This window comes from Canis lupus, chromosome 11 (genome assembly GCF_011100685.1).
Source record: "Canis lupus familiaris isolate Mischka breed German Shepherd chromosome 11, alternate assembly UU_Cfam_GSD_1.0, whole genome shotgun sequence".
Lineage (NCBI taxonomy): Eukaryota > Metazoa > Chordata > Mammalia > Carnivora > Canidae > Canis > Canis lupus.
The window spans coordinates 40,925,346-40,945,066 of NC_049232.1; the positions used below are offsets into that span (position 1 = coordinate 40,925,346).

The 19,721-nt window shown below is 46.3% G+C and overlaps 2 protein-coding genes across 2 annotated transcripts; both read left to right on the forward strand.

Moving 5' to 3' along the window:
- Positions 1-5,756: 5,756 nt before the first annotated feature.
- LOC100685213 (interferon alpha-1/2) lies at positions 5,757-6,361 on the forward strand. Its single transcript, XM_038551620.1, has one exon. It carries the CDS (start codon positions 5,798-5,800, stop codon positions 6,359-6,361), a length of 564 nt encoding a protein of 187 aa, XP_038407548.1. The 5' UTR covers positions 5,757-5,797.
- A 3,068-nt stretch (positions 6,362-9,429) lies between these two features.
- Positions 9,430-10,005, forward strand: LOC611406 (interferon alpha-1/2-like). Its single transcript, XM_038553281.1, has one exon. It carries the CDS (start codon positions 9,430-9,432, stop codon positions 10,003-10,005), a length of 576 nt encoding a protein of 191 aa, XP_038409209.1.
- The last annotated feature ends 9,716 nt before the right edge of the window (positions 10,006-19,721 follow it).

Below are 19,721 nucleotides of genomic sequence, written 5' to 3' on the forward strand. Positions count from 1 at the left end.
GTAGCCCTGTCAAGTGTCCCCGTCACACTGTCGCCCCTTCTTCCCATTGTCCCGTAGCCACATGTGCCATCGCCCCAGTGTCACATCGTCCTGTCACCCGACCTCCAAAAGCCCCATCGCTCCATCACTCCATCACCTCGTTTCTCATTGCCGCATCTTCCCATCACTGCATCGTCCAGTCATCTGTCCCTTCATCTCCAGCTTGTCCCATCACCCCATCGCCTGATCGCCCCATCGCTGCACCATCCCCTCACTTGTCATCCTGTGGCCCCCAGGGCCTAACCTTTTCATCATACTGCCATCTTGTCTTCTGAAAGCCCCGTCGTCCTAACGTCCCCCCGCACCCCCGCCCCATCCTCCGCCCCCGCCCCCCCCGCCCTCCCGAGCCGGTCGCGGCCCCGCCGGCGGGCGCACACCCGACCCCGAAGCTGCAAACCCGCCCGCGCGCGCCGCGGCTCAAATCCCTTCGGCTCAAATCCCTTCGGGAAACCGCGTCTTGCGGCCCGTCCTCTGGCTGCACTTTCTCGGCCCAAGGGGCGCCGGGACCCAGGCCGAGCCGCAAGCGCAGGCTGCAGGACGCCCTCGGGCCACCGGGGCCCCCCCAAGCGCCGCCGGGCCGCCCGCTCGGCGGGGAGGGGGCGGGAGGACGGGTTTGCGGGGACCCGGGCCGCGGCCCCGAGCCGCCCCCCCAGGCCGCCCCGCGCAGCCCGGGCCCCACACAGCGGCCGCCGGGACCACCACCGCCGCCGCGGGGCCCCATCCCTGGGCGGCAGGAGGAGGCTGCCGCCGCCGCCGCCGCCGCCGCCGCCCCGGGGCTCCCCCGCGGGACCCCTGCCTGGGAGCCCGAGCCCCGCCCGAGGCGCGCACACCCTCACGCGCGCCTCCGGGGCGCACCTGCTTCAGAGCTCCTCGGGGACTAGAGCACACCCCGAATCCAGAGGCCCCGAAGCGCCCGTTCGCACCTGCAGCTGCTGCAGCACATCCTCAGCCTCTTGGGCGCAGAGCGCAGCCAGGCTGGGGGGAGCAAGGCCGCCCTCCAGCACCTCCTCTCCAGCCTTGATCGCGGCCGGGAGCCCCTGGAGCCCAGGAAAGAAGGGTCGGGCCTGCCTGTGTCCGGGACTGGTTGTCGGGAAGGGTTTCCAGAGCATCCATCTCTATCAGGAGGGCAACAAACGCAGCCGCTGTGCCTGAGCATTAGATAAGAAATATCTGAACCAAAATCACAGACTTTTAAAAGAATGTATTGTTCAGGGACGCCTAGGTGGCTCAGTGGTTGAGCGTCTGCCTTCGGCTCAGGGCTGATCCTGGGGTCCAGAGATTGGGTCCCGCATGGGGCTCCCTGCATGGAGCCTGCTTCTCTCTCTGCCTGTGTCTCTGCCTCTCTCTGTGTGTCTCTTATGAATAAATAAGATCTTAAAAAAAAAAAAAAAAGAATGTATTGTTCAGAATGATTTTACAAAAACATGTTTAGAGAGAACATGATCTGCTTTCTTAAAAGGTTTTATGATGTAATTTTTTAAGGCCTAAGTTTGAGGGCGTTTTTGTCATTTCCAGAATATAAAGTCCAATTTTTTATGGAAAAGTACTTGAGGATAGTGATTTTGTTAAAGACGTGTCAGTTCTCCATCTGTCTATGTCTCTGACTCTGTGTGTTTCTCATGAATAAATTAAAATATAAAATATTTTTAAAAAGGGGAGGGGGACAGCTGGGTGGCTCAGTGGTTAAGTATCTGCCTTTGGCTCAGGTTGTGATCCTGGGGTCCTGGGATTGAGTCCCGCATCGGGCTCCCCAAAGGGAGCCTGCTTCTTTCTCTGCCAAAGTGTCTGCTTCTCTCTCTGTGTCTCTCATGAATAAATAAAAAAAAATCTTTATAAAAAGAAAGACATGTGTTTATTAAGTTAATGCCAGCTGCTGTAACTGATCTACACCAAACTAGGAGAGTGTGATGGGGAATTTCTGCTTAGATGACTCTTCCAGTTGGCTCTTCCTCAAACAGTGATTCAGGGACGCCAGGATCTTCTCTTCCATGACATTGCGTATATGACACTGGACTCCAAATGTGTCTGTGATGCTTGAGTCTATCCCAATCAGTTGCAAAGGGAAAAAGGTGGTAATTTCTGGGCCCAAGACTATACTATGCAGGAGAATAACATTTCCATTGACATTTGTGTGGTTTGAATTTATTCTCATGGACTGCCTCAGTGTAAAGACAGATCCACTGGGAAATAGACTCTGCTCGGGTGGCTAATGCAAGAGGAGAGAAGTTCAATGAAAAAAGAGCAGTCTTTATTGTTACATTATTTATACTAATGCTTTTTGAAAGGGAAAAATAGCCAATATGTTGACAACACACACTTCATTGAAAAGTCCAAAACAACAGACCCACAGCCTGATTACACAATTAAATCAGGGGGTGAGTCAATGGATGTCATTTTTTAGAGTTCATAGCATCACTGATCATTTGAAAGAAGCATTCAGGTTGATTCCCAAAGGCATAGACTGATATGGGAAACTGGCCACAAGGGTGGAGATGAGGTCTTGGAATACTTTGTAAAATTCAAAGTTATTTGCTCATGAAGTGAAGGAGGTGAGCACAGTGTGAGGTGTTTCCTTGGAGGTACTTGAAGCTCACTAAAATACAGGAGGAGAATGAGTCTTCTGATGGCCAAGCTTGTGATTCTCATCCTGATACTCTAAATACTGGAAATACAAACTTGAAGGAAATTTTCTCACACAGAAATTTTTTTTCTTTTGTATTTAAATGCCCCACAGGCTATTCCATTATAAATTCCCCTGTAGAACCATGAGGAATTTATAAAAGACCTTCAGATCTGTTGTCCTCTCAAATCACATAAATCACATCTCTGTAGTATCTGTTGGTATTACTCTTTCTCTAATAATGATTATGCTTGTTTTCCTCATGAATATTGATTGTGCATTGGAAATGATATGGACCATACTGGATGCCTAGAAAAATAAGTTGGGTAAGCTGAATACCTTCCCCTTAGGTATTTTACAGATCCCCAGAGGGAGATATTCTAAGGAGAAAATAGGGCAGGTCAGGGCTCTGTCCCTTTGGGCTGCTTTTTAAAAAATAGCATATCCTGGATAACTTGTAAAGAGCAGAAATTCATTGGTCACAGTTCTAGGGCTTGGAAATCCAATATGACGATGTCTCTTATAAGGGCCCCAATCTCACCATAAGGGTTACATCCTTGTACTCTCATCACCTCCAAAGGCCCCATCACTTAATACCATCACTTCGGGGTTAGGACTTCAATAGATAATATCCAACCATTCAGAACATAGTAGGTCATTAAAGGCTCCATGTCTGCCTTCTAGAAGAGTGGATACAGCCAAGCTTAGTAACAAGGAAGAGTGAGTAGGTAGGTTAGCAAGCAAGAGCAAGCAGGGCCAAGGACTGAGAATACACACCTTCATGTTTTGGCCTGAGGTAACACTGCTTATTACCTGCCACACTGTAGATATCGGAGTGCAATGGAGCCTTCTCTCCCCCAGAGATGGATGGAGATAAGAGCAGGCGATGGGGGTTCATCGTTGTCTCTGAGTTGTCTCCAGAGCATCTCAGGAAGACAGTCGTTGGGTGTCACTTGAGTAAAGACTCACCACGACTTGTGGATCAATAGCCCGGTTGCCCTGAGCTGTGTGAATCAAGGAGAGTCTGAGTTTAGATGTGTGGCTCTGTGTAGGACACCAGGCGAGGTATTTTCCTGTGGTGGCCAGGCTGTGGGCAAGGTTGAGATGAGGCCATCCTGGGGGGTTTCCTCTAGTGCTGGGCAAAGGCTGACAACTGTGCTCTTGCAGCCTGAACCCCAACGCCCTGAGCACCTGAAAGCAACCAGAGTCCCAGTGGTTTCAGCAATAATCCCAGTAGGTGTGGTCGATGCCAGTAAGAGTAGAGTGGATATTTTGGCCAGTGTCTTGCACAGGCCTAACAAATATGGCTGTGATGAAGCAAACTAGTTTGGTGATTTGTGAACACCTTCTGGTAGGAGCAGGAAATCAGAGAGCCCATGTAGTGTACATGATGTATTGAGCCAGGATGCTGGGCGTCGTGCCGAGGATGTTAGAGTGAATAACACAGAATCCATGACTAAGAGCTAGAGTATCAAAGATGGCTACCTACTTTCCATGTGAAGAGTAAGAATGTAGAGGACTTAGCCAAGGTAACTTTCTATGCAAAATGACAAGAGTTCAGGATAGGAACTGAGAGGAAGTTCTTCACATGATAATAATCGATATTTACACAGTTTTGAATTTAGGACAAACATGTATCTTTTTTTTTCTGAAGATAACTATTCTGGTTTCCAATCTCTAAAAGTCCTTTGGGAAATTTGAAATTATATGCAAAAATATAAAGGGAGAGTCAGAGGCACCTGGGTGGCTCAGTTGGTTGAGTGTCCCACTTTTGCTTTCAGCTCAGGTCATCATCTTAGGGTGATGGTATCAAGCTTCGGGCTCAGTGGAGAGTCAGCTTGTGATTCTGTCCATATCCTTCTGCCCCTCTTCCTGCTCTCTCATTGTCTCTCTCAAATAAATAAATAAGTAATTTTTTAAAAAAGAAAGATTCAAATCGAATATGTTCTCCTACTTTCCTATTTTCACTACCAATGGTGCAAAAATTAGTTATTGGAGAGTGAACACATCTTACATATTACAATAGTTTCTTGCTCTTCAAATCAGCCCTGTTGATTCAACAAAATTTAATTCCTTAATATTTATTTTCTCATTATCTTATATCTTACTGGTTTTTCTTGAGTATCTTATGGGAAGTATTGACATTGGAGTATACAAATCTAGAGCCTTAAAATTTACATCATATACAAGGCTCACCAGAGGACTCTCCCCCATCATTTGCTGGATTTCAAAGCTATATTCTGAGAAATGATCTTCAAATATGCAGTAGGCACCATTGGTCTATTTTGGTTGCCCGAGTATAGACCGGACTTCAGAATTAAATGCAGGTATTTTATATTTGATCATTTAATTATACTAAACTTATTCAACACATGAATAATTATGAAAAGAAAAGAAATAAATGCTGAAAAGAAATAAATGCCAAGAATATGTGGATGAATATCTATCAAGAAGTGAAATTAAAAATTACTTTCTGATACAAAGCAAAATAAAAAGTGAAGACTTAAAAAAATACATGTCAGAAAAATACTCTAAATTTTCACTAATTTTGAGTACAAATAGTGTTTTTAAGTATATTATACCAGATATATTATTATTGTATATTTATATAACTTTGAATAAGTATAATTTTAATACATTCTTATTTACATAAGTATATTAAAATTTGATCTGAAAACTAGACTTAAAAGTGAAATAAAATGTTAAAAACGTTGAAATGTACATTTAGCTTAAAATTTTTGTCAGTGTTAATCTGGGATTGGAAAAAGAGTACAGTTTGGCACTATCTCATTATATAAAGTACAGACAGAGAAAGGACTCAAATAGATATAGAGGATACTTCTGTCATTAAATTTTTACGAGGGATTTGAAAGCAAAAAATACCTAAAATCACTCTGGGGTCAGGGGAAGGGAATGCAATAATGAAATAAAATAGTTCAGGAACACTCCTCTAAAGCCATTTGGAAAATGCAAAATTAAAAACAAAAACAAATTAGGAAGGAAGAGGAACTTTCAGAAAAAGGAAAGTAATGTGTTACATTTAAGAGTTGGCCCAAGTGAAGATGCTCAGAGAAGCTGAAGCCGCGGTTCCCACACTTGCCCAGCGCAGCCAGGCCCACAGCCCCTGCAGGATCCCCGATGGCCCTGCCCTGCTCCTTCTCGGTGGCCCTGGTGCTGCTCAGCTGCCACTCCCTGTGCTGTCTGGCTTGCCACCTGCCCGACACCCACGGCCTGCGCAACTGGAGGGTCCTGACGCTCCTGGGACAGATGAGGAGACTCTCCGCCGGCTCTTGTGACCACTACACCAATGACTTTGCCTTCCCCAAGGAGCTGTTTGATGGCCAGCGGCTCCAGGAGGCGCAGGCCCTCTCTGTGGTCCACGTGATGACCCAGAAGGTCTTCCACCTCTTCTGCCCGGACACGTCCTCTGCTCCTTGGAACATGACTCTCCTGGAGGAACTGTGCTCGGGGCTCTCTGAGCAGCTGGATGACCTGGAGGCCTGTCCCCTGCAGGAGGCGGGGCTGGCCGAGACCCCCCTCATGCATGAGGACTCCACCCTGAGGACCTACTTCCAAAGGATCTCCCTCTACCTGCAAGACAGGAACCACAGCCCGTGTGCCTGGGAGATGGTCCGAGCAGAAATCGGGAGATCCTTCTTCTCCTCGACAATCTTGCAAGAAAGAATCAGGAGGAGGAAATGAGACCCGCCCGGGTCCGCACGGAAATGACATTCCCTGACTGATCAGAGCACACTTGCACCTGTCCTGCCGCCTCAGAGAAGCTCACGCCTGCCGTCACGGTGACACGAAGGCAATCGGGTGTCCAACGTGTTCAGGACGGGGCAGCACCATCAAGTCAAGTCGACAAACACCGCTTACTTTCAGATAACCGTGCCCATCTCTCTACTTTACTATTTATTTATTTATTTATTTATTTATTTATTTATTTATTTATTTATATTTATAGATTTACTGGGTTCTCTTTGTATACTAGTAGGCATTCCCTCACTCTGTGATTCAGCTGGAGTGGGAATGATTTCTATTTATTCACTTTTATATTCTTTTGTTCATTAAACCGTTCTCTGCAAGCATTCTTGCATTTGTGGTTTCTTTGGAGAGGTATGGAGACAGAATAGAATCTGACAAAACGGATCGTATGACTCTTTTCCTCAAAATTCTGTTACTCTCATGAAAAGTCTAAGCATAGTCTTCCTTGAGGCCAGTGCATATGTGCCTGCGAGGATGGAGGCGCACACAATGAATCCCAACTCCTACCTCGTATCCTTGAGTTCTGTCGAGAAAAAAAAACAAAAACAAAAAAAACCTCCAAACAACCAGCAGAGTGAAGTGATGGCAGTCATAGCAAAGGAAGCAGACATATGGGGATATAAAATGAACAGCACTGGATACCTTCCCTAAAAGACTGGTGTATGTCCCAGTGCAAATATCCGTAAAAAAAATGCATATTGCAGTCTGCCAGTTACAAGCCGTACGATTCCCTTCAAGCCTAGCAATGGAAGCGGTCCCATGAGAACAGAGTCCTGAAGGAGAAGTGGTCTCCAGATGGATTCCCTTGTGGATCCTGTGTGGCCATGTGACTTCTAAGGGCAAGCCACTCACTGAAGCCCAGAGTCTGTGAAGCTTCCATGCTTTTTGGAAACTCTCCTCCAAGAGGCCTTCTTGAATTCTTTTGCTTTTGATGACAGATCATTTTGGACAGGAGGGCACCTCCCCATTAAAACCATGGGACATTGGCTGTAGCAACAAGGAAAGAGAAAGTGTGAGGATTGTACTCTGTGGTCTGTCCAATAATGTAAACAGAAGACTGCCTCCGACAGCCAGCAATAGACTGAGATAGTGACCAGGTCTAGACACCTGGCTTGTGTCCTCTGCATCAGGCTGCCTCTGCTGGATGATTCATCTCCAGAGGAAAAAACAGGTTTTTCTCAGAAAGAACGGATTCACAGAATGTAATAAGGCAATTCCCTTAGCTTTTCTATGTCTCTCTCTCTCTCTCGGTGTTTTTTTGGAAAATACAGTATTCCAAAGAGCAGTGGGTAGGTAATGTGGTTGGCAAGGTCGGATAAGCAGCCAGATCTTGCTTTCAGCTGAGATCCTCAGCTCAGGGTGGTTGGATGGAACCCCATGTCAGGCTCCCCACTAGCAAAGATTCTGCAGAGGATTCCTTGTCCCTGGGGCACCTGGGTGGCTTGTTCCATGAGGCATCTGTCTTTGGCTGGATCGCCAATCCCAGGGTCCTTGGATGGAACCTGTCATCGGGCTCCTTCTCAGTTGGGTGTCTGCTACTCCCTCTCCTCCCCAACTCATGCTGCTCTATATATTGCTTTCACTCTCTCTCTGTCTCTCACTGTCTCTCTCTCTCTCTCTTTCTCTAAAAATCAAGATATCTTTTACGAGTAGTTAGCTGCACAGAAAAATAAATACGAAGTAGAGAGATTTTTCCCACCTCCGTAGTCTATATCTGCATAGTGTCCCTGAAAATGAACCTTCAGCCACCAGAGAGAATCCCTGTGACAAGGCTTCCAAGATTCTGAGCTCTGTGAACTAGTCTTAGATAGTCCAGTGGTCTGTAGGCTCTCCAAAGCTCAGTCTGGGAGGGCCCCAGCCAAAGCTTCTTGCTTCCTGTTTGTTGTCTCTCCTTGGGCTTTCTTGAGTACCACACAAGAAGCATGGCCGTTGAATTAGTGGAAGAGCCCTGAAATGTGTGCCGAGGAGGGCGACACACCTAGGAATGACAGGCCCCTGTGAGCAGAGGACTTTCTCTCCATCCGTTCCTGGATCTCAAAGTCACTGGGATAGGTGGCCTTGGCTGCCTTGGGAGCTGCCTTTGGCGCTTTTGGATGTGGCTTCTGTAGGAGCCTGGAGGTGATGTGGGCTTTCAGCATTTCAGAACAAAGAGATTATACATGATCGTTGTTTTTTTTATATATATACATGGTTTGACTTTACGAAAGACAGTCAACCCATCATTAACTGTACACAGTGAGAAACAGAAAAAAAGGAAGTTTGAAAACACCTTGATGAGTACGGAGTTGCAGGTGAGGCAAGAGATCACTTTGTCAGCCCGAGGCAACATGAAATGGCCTTACTGGAGAAACACATGTCAAGGAAGTAATTCAACTCTTCGATTCCGATCAGCAGTTCGGCATCGTTCTAAATTGGGAGAGACCCTGCGTTCATTCTCTTGTCTTTGTAGACATGGTTCACCTGCATATGTGCTTTCCGTATCAGAAATCATGTACCTATCAGTACTCGATGGGTCATTCTTCAACGTTGGCCATCCCATTCCACGTCGTTAGCCTGACAATGGCCTTCATGTTTATCAGGGTTAGACATCCTTAACCCTGCTTCGCCTTCACATGAGAAGGGTGAACCGACACGGGGTTGTGTATGTACAAAGTTCAGATAGGAGCAGATAGGGACATACACTGTACTCTAGAGACAGTGCATCCGGGTCCGGAACTTTTCTGGATGATGCGTGAAAAGCCAATCCAGAAGACTCTGGAGGCAAGGGCAATCATGACAAGCACGCCCATGTAGTTGGGAAACAGTGCTCTAGAGCCAGTCGAAAGTGCATCATAAAGGAAAGCAAAAAGAGAAGTAGGAAGTGAGGGAGACGTTCAGAAATGGAAAACGCGTCTGTTGCCTACTTAAGCCCCACACACGAGGGAAGATGCTCAGAGAAGCTGAAGCCGCGGTTCCCACACTTGCCCAGCGCAGCCAGGCCCACAGCCCCTGCAGGATCCCCGATGGCCCTGCCCTGCTCCTTCTCGGTGGCCCTGGTGCTGCTCAGCTGCCACTCCCTGTGCTGTCTGGCTTGCCACCTGCCCGACACCCACTGCCTGCGCAACTGGAGGGTCCTGACGCTCCTGGGACAGATGAGGAGACTCTCCGCCGGCCCTTGTGTCAATTACACCAATGACTTTGCCTTCCCCAAGGAGCTGTTTGATGGCCAGCAGCTCCAGGAGGCGCAGGCCCTCTCTGTGGTCCACGGGATGACCCAGAACGTCTTCCACCTCTTCTGCATGAACATGTCCTCTGCTCCTTGGAACATGACCCTCCTGGAGGAATTGTGCTCGGGGCTCTCTGAGCAGGTGGATGACCTGGATTCCTGTCTCCTGCAGGAGGCGAGGCTGGCCGAGGCCCCCCTCCTGCATGAGGACTCCACCCTGAGGACCTACTTTCAAAGGATCTCCCTCTACCTGCAAGACAAGAACCACAGCCCGTGTGCCTGGGAGATGGTCCAAGCAGAAATCGGGAGATCCTTCTTCTCCTCCGCATTCTTGCAAGAAAGAATAAGGTGGAAGAAATCAGACCAGGTTTAACATGGAAATGATTCCCTCTGACAAATAATATCACACTTACCCTGTTCTGCTGTTGAAAGACTCATTTCTGCTGTAACGGTGACTTGAACAGAATGAATATGTCAAGTGTTTTCAGAAATATTAAGGACATGTCAACTGTACCAATACTAGTCGACAGGTGACCATGGTCTTGTCTGTTTATATATTTAAATATTTATTTATGCAATTATTTATAAGATTTATATCTTCTCATATTATATATGCATCTTTACGTGGCAGCAATATAATAAAATATGTTCTATATTTAATAAGTTATCAATTTCCTTCTTTATTGAATTTTTAGTACAGGAAGTGTTTTGAAAGGCTATCACAAAGTCTAGTTTTACTACCTGATTGAAAACTGGCTGGTGGAGTGCTTTGACCCCTCATGTTACATTAACATCAGAAGTGTTGACTGACTTCTTCTACGATAAATTATCTATTTCCTTTAGAATATAGGATATGATAAATACAGTTCCTGGTGTCTATATCTTTGATTGCTGTAGGGATAGAAAACTAAAAACAATCCTCATAGTTAGTCTCACAGTGAAGAAGTGAAAGAAGTGAATTCTCTTACTGATTCTAAAACAGAGAATGTCAGGAAATACACATAAACCTGTGGACTCTCTTGGTAGACATGGAAGCACAAACGCCCAGTGTCAGGGGAGAGGTGAGCTTGCATTAGGCAAGAAACACTACGGCTGAGGTCTGTATCTAGCAGGGGAAAGCCCGAAACAGAGGTGGCCATGGGGGGAGACAGTGTAGTGTGAGAAGACATGAATGTAGTTCTGAGGATCTTCATCTATCAAAGGGAGGCCGGAGAAGAGCCACAAAGGAGACAGTGGAATCATGGCCACACAGTGTACTGACAAGAGAGAATGGTGCTGAATGTATTTAAGGAAATAAATGTGCTTAGAAGAACAAAGTGGATTCATGGAAGTTGTAGGTTGAATCTGCCCACTATATCAGAAAAGTTGAAGTCACTGCTGACCTTCCTGAGTGTAGATTTGGTGGGTGAATAAGCAGAAATTAGTGCCTCTGAAGTACAGAAGAATATAGTGTAGATCTGAGAGTAATGGTGTTAGTATTTCTGTGCTTACTTTGCCCTTTTATGCCATATGTCTTTTCTGAGTGAATTCATGGAACTGATGTTCTGGTAAATCACCTCAATGTGTTTCATATTGTATTTATTTAGAATCAAGACTTAACTACATACAATGGTTATCCTGTCTTGGTCATTTCTAACTTGTAAATATGCAAACTGTTCATCTTTAAGAATTCACGAGGCAGAAATAGATAACTCATCAATCCTTCATCACTTTATCTCGTACCACCCAAAATAATGTTCCTAAAAATACTGCCTTTATTTAGGTTACTTAATTCATCATTGTGACCCTGGTTTACTACAGCGCATGATACCATAGTTCTTTTTCAAAGAGAGTTTGATATAAGAATTCTTTTATGTTACTTGCTGGTAATTGTTCCTAATGTTATGAATCACAATTTTGGTGGATCCCCAAATGAGAAAATTCTCATGGCCAGAAAGACTGAAGACTTTCTTCAATAATGAGAGTGGGAAGTTGGGTTAAGCATTCTCTTTCTTTCTCAAAGTAAAGCAAGGGAAAAAAATGAAGTCAGCTAAAAATACATGAATCATAGAAATCCGTAGAGCAAGAGCGAGTTCTGTATAATGCAGAACTACTAACAGATTTAACACTTATAACAGAATATTGTGAATATTAACTGAACTCATGGACTTCAAAGGTGCCTACATTGCATCTTTGTTGGGCTGGCGAGACTGGGGACCTCAAAAGGGCCGACCCCAGGCCAGCAACCTCCCAATAAGGCCCTCTTGCCGCCTTACCCTAACTTAGCACACAAAGACCCCTAACCCTTGCCCTAATCGGAATGCCACCCTGCCCCCATCTTCCCACTGAAAACTCTTTATAGACCCCCTGCAGTTTGCTTGGGTGCGAATTCCCTGGCAGAGACTTCCCTGCTCTCTCCTTCCCCTGCTGGCCCACGGAACCCCGTTGGAGAGCACGTCCCGTTAAAAGCCTGTTTGGACCAACTTTTGCCTGGCCTTTCAATTCCATTTCACTACCCATCGGATTAAACCTGACAATCTTCCATAGAGTAACCACTTAAAATGTGGTACATATTGTCTTTTCTTCAGGTGGCTATATATGAGAATGTCATTTGTCTTTTTCTACAAAATTCTTGGGAACTGTGGCCTACCTCCAGTAACTAACCTCCAAAGGAGGCTACCTCAAAAACCAGAACTCTGTCATGAATTCTAGAGAAGCCTGAGCAATACATTCCTCCTTGCAAAGAATGTTCTTATTTATATTCAGTGATGACATGGTGGCTTGTATGAATATCCTGAGAGTCAAAAACACATAACTAGGGGGAAATGCAAAGGAACATGGTATTTCTTTAACCTTCTGGCACCTGCCCCTGCCCTCCCCTCCACATTCCAGAACACATTCCCCTGTACTAACAGTTTCCTTCCTCTCCAAGGCAGAAGTCCCCACAACACCCTGGGCATTCACCCTGTTGACCTCCTAGCCTGCTCACACAATGGCTGTTTGGTTGTATTGTTGGTTAAAGGTTTCTCTAAAGAGCAACTCCTCATGAAGTAAAAAGAAAAAAGAACAAAACAAAACAAATGAAATATCTAGGTTTTGTCGCAACACCGGTAACAGAGGCTTTGTTCTGATATCCATCATATGTGATGCAATAGCAGCTGTGGTTGAAAGGAAACAGAAAGCGGGGTCAGATTGAAGGGTTGGTACATGGAGTTGCCTAGGGAAGACCGCCCCCTGGCACCATGTATGACCAGGGCCCTCCAGGAAGGCTGGAGGCGGGCTTGGGTTCTCTGCAGAAGAAATGGGATCTCTTTCTGAGGATGTCCCTTCAAGATAAAAAGGCTACTTGTTGGCAACAAGAAATTTTAATTCTGGCAAAACCTGTTTCCTTACTCTAAGACAAAGATTAAATCTTGTCCTGAAAACACCATTTGTCACATTTGATTTATTGAGTTACTGATTTTTTAAAAAGATTTTATTTATATATTCATGAGAGACACATAGAGAAAGGCAGAGACATAGACAGAGGGAGAAGCAGGCTCCCAGTAAGGAGCCTGGTTCGGGAATCCAGCCCAGGACCCTGAGATCATGACCTGAGCCAAAGGCAGATGCTCAACCACTGTGCCACCCATGTGCCCCTGAGTTATTGATTTCTAAATCCTGGAAAGTGTTGGGGAACCTAGTTTCAGGGCCAGAGACAGGGGCAAGGGGAGTGAGCACAACAATGCCATCTTTCCATCCCCAGTAGCCTTTGGTCCACTTACCAGGTTGTGGGGGAGGCAGGGCTCAGCACTCGGGTGCTCAAGGATGGCCTGGGGGAGATCACCGTGCAGCACCAGCTGGTAGCAGCCAAGATTAGCCAGCTTCAGAAGCCAGAGCACCCTTGGCCTCCCACCACCCTCCCTGCCTGCTGATTCCTGTGCTGTGGGGCTCAAGGCCCCCAGATGTCCAGTCCCACACAGAAACACACTACATACAGGAAACCCAGCTTGTGGAGGCCAAGAAAAATTAAGGCCATTCCACCTCAAGTTTAGCATTAGCACAAGTACAGCCATCTTAGGCCCCTGTGAATAAGAGCTGAATTTTATAGGAAAAACTGCAGAATGTCCTCGGCAGGGAATCCCCTATCAGATCTTAAGAAACTCCCTCACCCTTTCCCCCATATTGGAAAAAAAAAATTCCTCCACCCCTTCTGAAAATCCCCTAGACCAGCCCCATAAAAAACCCAGCTGTAACTCACCTTGGGGTCCAAGCCCCTGCTCTGCTGTTGGAGTATACTTGGACCCAAGCTCGAGCTTGTAAATAAATCCTCGTGTACTTGCATCGGTGTCGGCTCCTTGGTGGTTTCTCGGATTCACGATCTTGGGCACAACACAGCTCACACATTTACACCCAAGGAATCCAGGGGCTCATCTGTGCCAGGGGAGCAGCTATGTTCGGATTACACAAGGGGCAAGATGCCCATTGACTCAAAACAGTGCAGCTGCATGTCTCGAAACATGAAGGTGTTGAGGGTCAGCAACACCAGGGTTCCAGGGTCTCCTGGAACAGGAGAGCTGTGAGAGTGTCCACTGGCCCAGCGACATGTCCTCGGCAGGTGGAACGATAGGAACGGGCAGCACTGAGTCAACTGTCTCTCCACGTCCTTCCCGAGACTGAGAAGATGCAAGTGGTCTCTGGGAGCACAGAGTTCTCCTACACATGCATGGCCAATAGCAGTGTCCCCAGCACGGGTGACACTGACATGACAGCATCGTCTAGGGTATTGGAGGGGAGGAGGGCTATTCCAGGGCCAGCTGCAAACTTCTGTTTCTAAAGTGTACTGCTTTAGGAGTATTTATAAGGGATTTTGTCAACTTTCCCTTAAACTTAAAAGTCAGTCATCCAGGTGACTCATCCCACACCCTCTGTCACCATACAAAACAGGAGCAACAGCCCTTTAACAGACTCCAGAATCTGGAATCCTGATCCCATCACCCTCCCTGCCTTCCAGATTTTATGCCTTGACCTGTCCTGATTCTTAATTCCCCTGTCCATTATGTCCTTCATTTCTTTTAACAGAGACAAGCCATTATCTCAAAACTACTTAGTGTTTGATCTTGTATCTCTGGCACCTTCAGAGTAATTCACCCCTCCTTGTTGCTATTTCTCTGTAACCAGCTGTATAAATAAATGAGTGTGACCCAAACAGGGTCATTGAGAAGACGGAGTGAATGATTTCAAAGATCAGAATAGTAAGCATGCAATCAGCTTGGGTGTTACCATCCAACAGCATCACCGTCCTTATTCTTATGCAGATGAAGGGCACAATCTTTCACCTCCTCCAGGTCCCTTTGTCCTCAGCTTAGAGTTCCCAAGGCAATCTTTCCATGGCCTGAGTGCATTGATCACCTAGGCAGAGCACTCAGGCAAGGGGAGTGTGTGCTCTCCTTGCAGAGGGTGAGCTGCTGGGGTTCTGGGGGCCAGGCTGTCATGAGCTGCTTGGTGAGACACTCTCATCTCTCCTCAGAGCTGATCAAACCTGGAGTAAATGAAAGAAAAATCAGGTGGCTGGTCTGGCAAAGCTAGGGGCCACCCCTGGACCCAGGGGTTGGTCTTGTTGGAGCCTCTACCCCCTACCCCCACCCCCCATCCCGCCTACCCCTGCCTTGGGGTAACTCAGCCCCCACTTCCTTCTCCCTTCTCTCAGAGCAGCTGCTCCCTGGTGGGGGGGGGGGTGCATTGAATTTTACTAACTCAGACTTTGTCCTTTTGTCAGCAGAAAGCCCTCTTCTTTCACTTTCGTGACATTCAGACTCAATGTTATTAAACTTTTTTGTTTGTCTGCCCACCCACAACTGGCATGTGTTGCCTTCTAGGAAAGCTGAAATGAGAAGCAAAAAACTGATGTCTTGAAAATGATAGAGAAAACCAGTCCAGCCCCTGGGCCTTTCTTTCACTTCCCTTTGTATGATCCTCAAGGTGACGTAGAACATGACACAGAAGGAGCAGGTCGAAGTATGTCCAGTGAATCACTGTGTGAAATGAACTTATTTAAATCCATTTTCTTGTTATTACTTAAAATGAAAATGAAACACCATGACTGAGTATAGGCAGGAAGGCTGTTTCTCCCTGACATAATAGCCTGGGCCTCACCTGCTGCATTCTGAGCATCAGACAGATGAGCAGATTCAGAAGCTTAATAGAAATACACAGACTTAACGAACAACTAAAGTCACTTGTTTCTATATTAGAAGTTTCTACGGAGAGACACAATCAGTGAATTCCCTCTGTCCAGCTCAAAATTGTGAGCCTAACAAGTGTTCAGTAGATAAAGTAAATGAACAATCTGGGCACCTGGGTGGCTCAGTGGTTGTGTCTGCCTTCGGCTCAGGTCATGATCCGAGGGTTTTGGGATCAAGTCTGGCATTAGCTCCCCACAGGGAGCCTGCTTCTTCCTCTGCCTATGTCTCTGGTTCTCTCTCTGTGTCTCCCATGAATAAACAAAAATCTTAAAAATTAAGTAAGTAAAAAACTCTTTATAAAAGAAATACTAAATATAAATCCTGGTTTTCCAAACCAAATGGAAAAATGGATAGTAATATTTATCTGCTTATTGATTCATTCAATTCATGTCACATGTAAATTGGGAATCAACGGGGCAAAATGCAGAATTACCTTCAAGAAACACAGCTGAATAATCTTTTTTTTTTTTAAGATTAATTTATTTACTCATGAGACACACAGAGAGGCAGAGACACAGGCAGAGGAAGAAGCAGGCTCCTTGCCAGGAGCCCTGATGTGGGACTCGATCCCCGATACGGGGATCATGCCCTGAGCCGATGGCAGACGCCCAACCGCCGAGCCACCCAGGTGTCCCCACAGCTGAGTAATCTAACACAGCAACTTTTGCGTTGAAACTTTCAGTCTCACAAAGAAAGAGGCATAAAAAGAGGATAAATATTTTTAAAATTCCAATTATATTGCCGGCACCTAGGTCGCTCAGTCAGTTCAGCCGCCAACTCTTGGTGTCAGGTCAGCTCATGATCTCAATGTCCCGCAATCTGCTCTGAACTCAGTGAGTTCTCACTCCCTCTCCCTCTGCTACTCCTGCTCTCTCTCCATGTCTAAAATAAATATTTTTTCAAATAAAAAAATAAATTCCACCTATATTTAAAATGCAAAAAGCAGCAAAGGAAAATCATATTGTTACATAGAAGCTTTAAATACAAATAAGTAGGGCTGTTGTGCCCAAGATTGCGAATCCGGGAAACCACCAAGGAGCCGACACCGATGCAAACACACGAGGGTTTATTTACAAGCTCGAGCTTGGGTCCAAGTGTATCCGACACAGCGGAGCAGGGACTTGGACCCCGAGGCTAAGAGGCGGAGCAGTTTTATAGGGGCCAGTGGCCAATGGGATGCAGAAAGTTGCACAGTCATGTCGGTCCACACGCAGGTGGCCGATTGAATTACATCTTACCCTATAGTATCCATTTGAGCTGCACTATTACTTTGGTCAGAATCGGCGCCCAGTTTTGGGGGGCACAAGGCGGGGTTACATTGTTAAGAGCCAATTTCCGATTAGGGTGTGCCCAGCGGCGTGACTAGGGTGGGGCAGCGCCTTAAGCAATAAGCAAGTCCTGTGGGAGTGATAACAGGAGGTGGCGGGTGTAGCAAAAAATGGAGTTAGTCCTGCTCTGCTTGTCCAGGGGTAGGGGATTTTTGTTAAATTTCCTGGGTCCCACAGGGCAGCCCCGGGGGGCTCAGCGATTTAGCGCTGCCTTCAGCCCAGGGCCTGATCCTGGGGACCTGGGATTGAGTCCCGCATCTGACTCCCTGCATGGAGCCTGCTTTTCCCTCTGCCTGTGTCTCTGCCTCTCTTTCTCTCTCTGTGTCTCTCATGAAAAAAATGAATAAAATCTTTAAAAATAAATAAATACAAATAAGTGGAGGGTGGGAGGGTAGATATCCTCTCTAGGGCACCTGGGAGACAGGGAATTGCAGTGGTCTTGCTGGCAGTTGGGCATTGGGTCTAGGATGAACAGCAAATGCCCTGGGTGGTATTCATTTGAAATTATTTATTGCATATCTGGGAGTGAGGGCATGGGAGTTGATGTGGTCACTTCTAAGGCAGTGGACAATGAGACGAGGACCTACATGTGCTCCTGAAGACCTTCAACATTGTAAGGTCAAGTAGAGGAAATCCAGGGATCAAGACAAAGAGACTTTAGTATAACATCTCTTATACAGCAACACCAAACCCATCCAAATTCAGGTTTTAGAAAACACTGCTGGCCAAGCATGGTGTTTGACAAATGCCACCATCTTCAAGGAGACAAGATGGTGTGTAACAGTTGTGAGGAACGTGATGACAAAGATGATCATACTGTTAATGTCTGTCATGAGGGGAGGGTGCCTGCTGTGCCTAGCACAAATGGGGAATTGGAAAGGGAACCTATTCTCTATCTGAGACTGTATTAGTCAGTTCTCCAGAGAAACAGAACCAGTATTGTGTATACACATATAGATTTCTTTTGAGGGAGTGGCTCATGAGTTTGTGGAGACAGGCAAGTCTAATATCTGGAGAGGCCCACAGGTTGGAGAATCCGGGAAGAGCTGCAATCTGAGTCCAAACGTGTCTGCTGCCACAAGTTTCACTTCCTCCAGGAAGGTCAGGCTTTTTCTACTAAGGTCTTCAGTGGATTGGATGGGGCTCCCCCACATTATGGAGGGCAATCTGGTTTGCTCAGAATCTACTAATATAAGTGTCAATCTCATCTAAAAAATAGCTTCAGGGCAGTGCCAGTGGCTCAGATGTTTAGCACCGCCTTCAGCCCAGGGCTTGATCCTGGAGACCCAGGATGAGTCCCAAGTCCGGCTCCCTTCATGGAGTCTGCTTCTCCCTCTGACTGTGTCTTTGCCTCTCTCTCTCTCTCTCTCTCTCTCTCTCTGTGTCTCTCATGAATAAATAAATAAAATCTAAATAAATAAATAAATAAATAAATAAATAAATAAATAAATATAAAAAATAGCTTCAGAGAAACATCTAGAATGTTTGGCCAAATATCTGAGTAATACGCTCAAGTTGACACATAAAGTTAACCATCCCAAAGGCTTCCCTCAGATACTCAGCAGCCTCTTTGCTTATTGTGGACAGTGATTGTCCCACCATGTGGTCAAGAGCTCAGACTGGGGAGACAGAAGACCTACCTTCCCAACTGTCTCTATGACCTTCATCTCCATGTGCTCTGTTTCCTTCTTCATGAAATGAGCACAATGGAAGGATTCTTTCTGGCCCATTCTGTTAACTGGCATGTGTTCCAGTGACTGACCTAGTAGGTGCCTGAGAAACAGCTGTTTAGTAAATGCATGTTGGGGAGCAGTGCTCATCTCCCAGCCTGTGTCCAGAATAGAGGGAAGTATGGGAGCTGGTGAAAAGCTGTCCCCCACTAAGAGATTCAAGGTCATGAGGACTTCCCCTTTCCCATCTCAACCTAGAGCCCCAAGAGTCCAGCTGCATTTTCGGGATATGTGACATTTCTTGTCTCTTACCATTTCTGGAGGCTGAGTGAGAAGTTTCTGGCCCTATGCTGCCTGTGCCATCCCAACTACTCCACTCCATGACCATACAATGTTCTAGACAATGAAGGAGCACAGGGAAGGACTGTTAGGCCTCTGTCCTGGGTCATGGTCTTTGGTTTTTTCACTTTTAAAGTCCCCTGTATTTCTTGTTCTAGTTCTGTGTTAGTATTTTTAAAAAAAACATTTTATTTATCTGAGAGAGAGAGCATGATCAAACGGAGGGGTGGAAGGAGAGGGAAAAGCAAATTTCCCACTAGGCAGGGAGCCCTAAGCTTGGCTCAATCCTGGACCCTGAAATTCTGACCTTAGCTGAAGTCAGACTCTTAACCACTGAGCCACCAGGTGCCCATATTCTTGGGTTGATACTAACAAGATCTTAAAATTGAGATACCTTCACAAACACAAATGAAAGAAGCTGAGATGCTGGTGTGTGTAGAATGCCACTGTCTCCATTCCTCCCTAATCCTGATCACCTTCAGGAGGTCAAAGCTGGCTGTCCTTATGAACTGAAGCTGGCCCTCTGTTCCTCTAAGCCTGAGCTCCTGG

Bases quoted from the DNA above. Each gene is read 5' to 3' on its own strand.
- LOC100685213 (XM_038551620.1), top strand. From the start codon at position 5,798: ATGGCCCTGCCCTGCTCCTTCTCGGTGGCCCTGGTGCTGCTCAGCTGC.
- LOC611406 (XM_038553281.1), top strand. From the start codon at position 9,430: ATGGCCCTGCCCTGCTCCTTCTCGGTGGCCCTGGTGCTGCTCAGCTGC.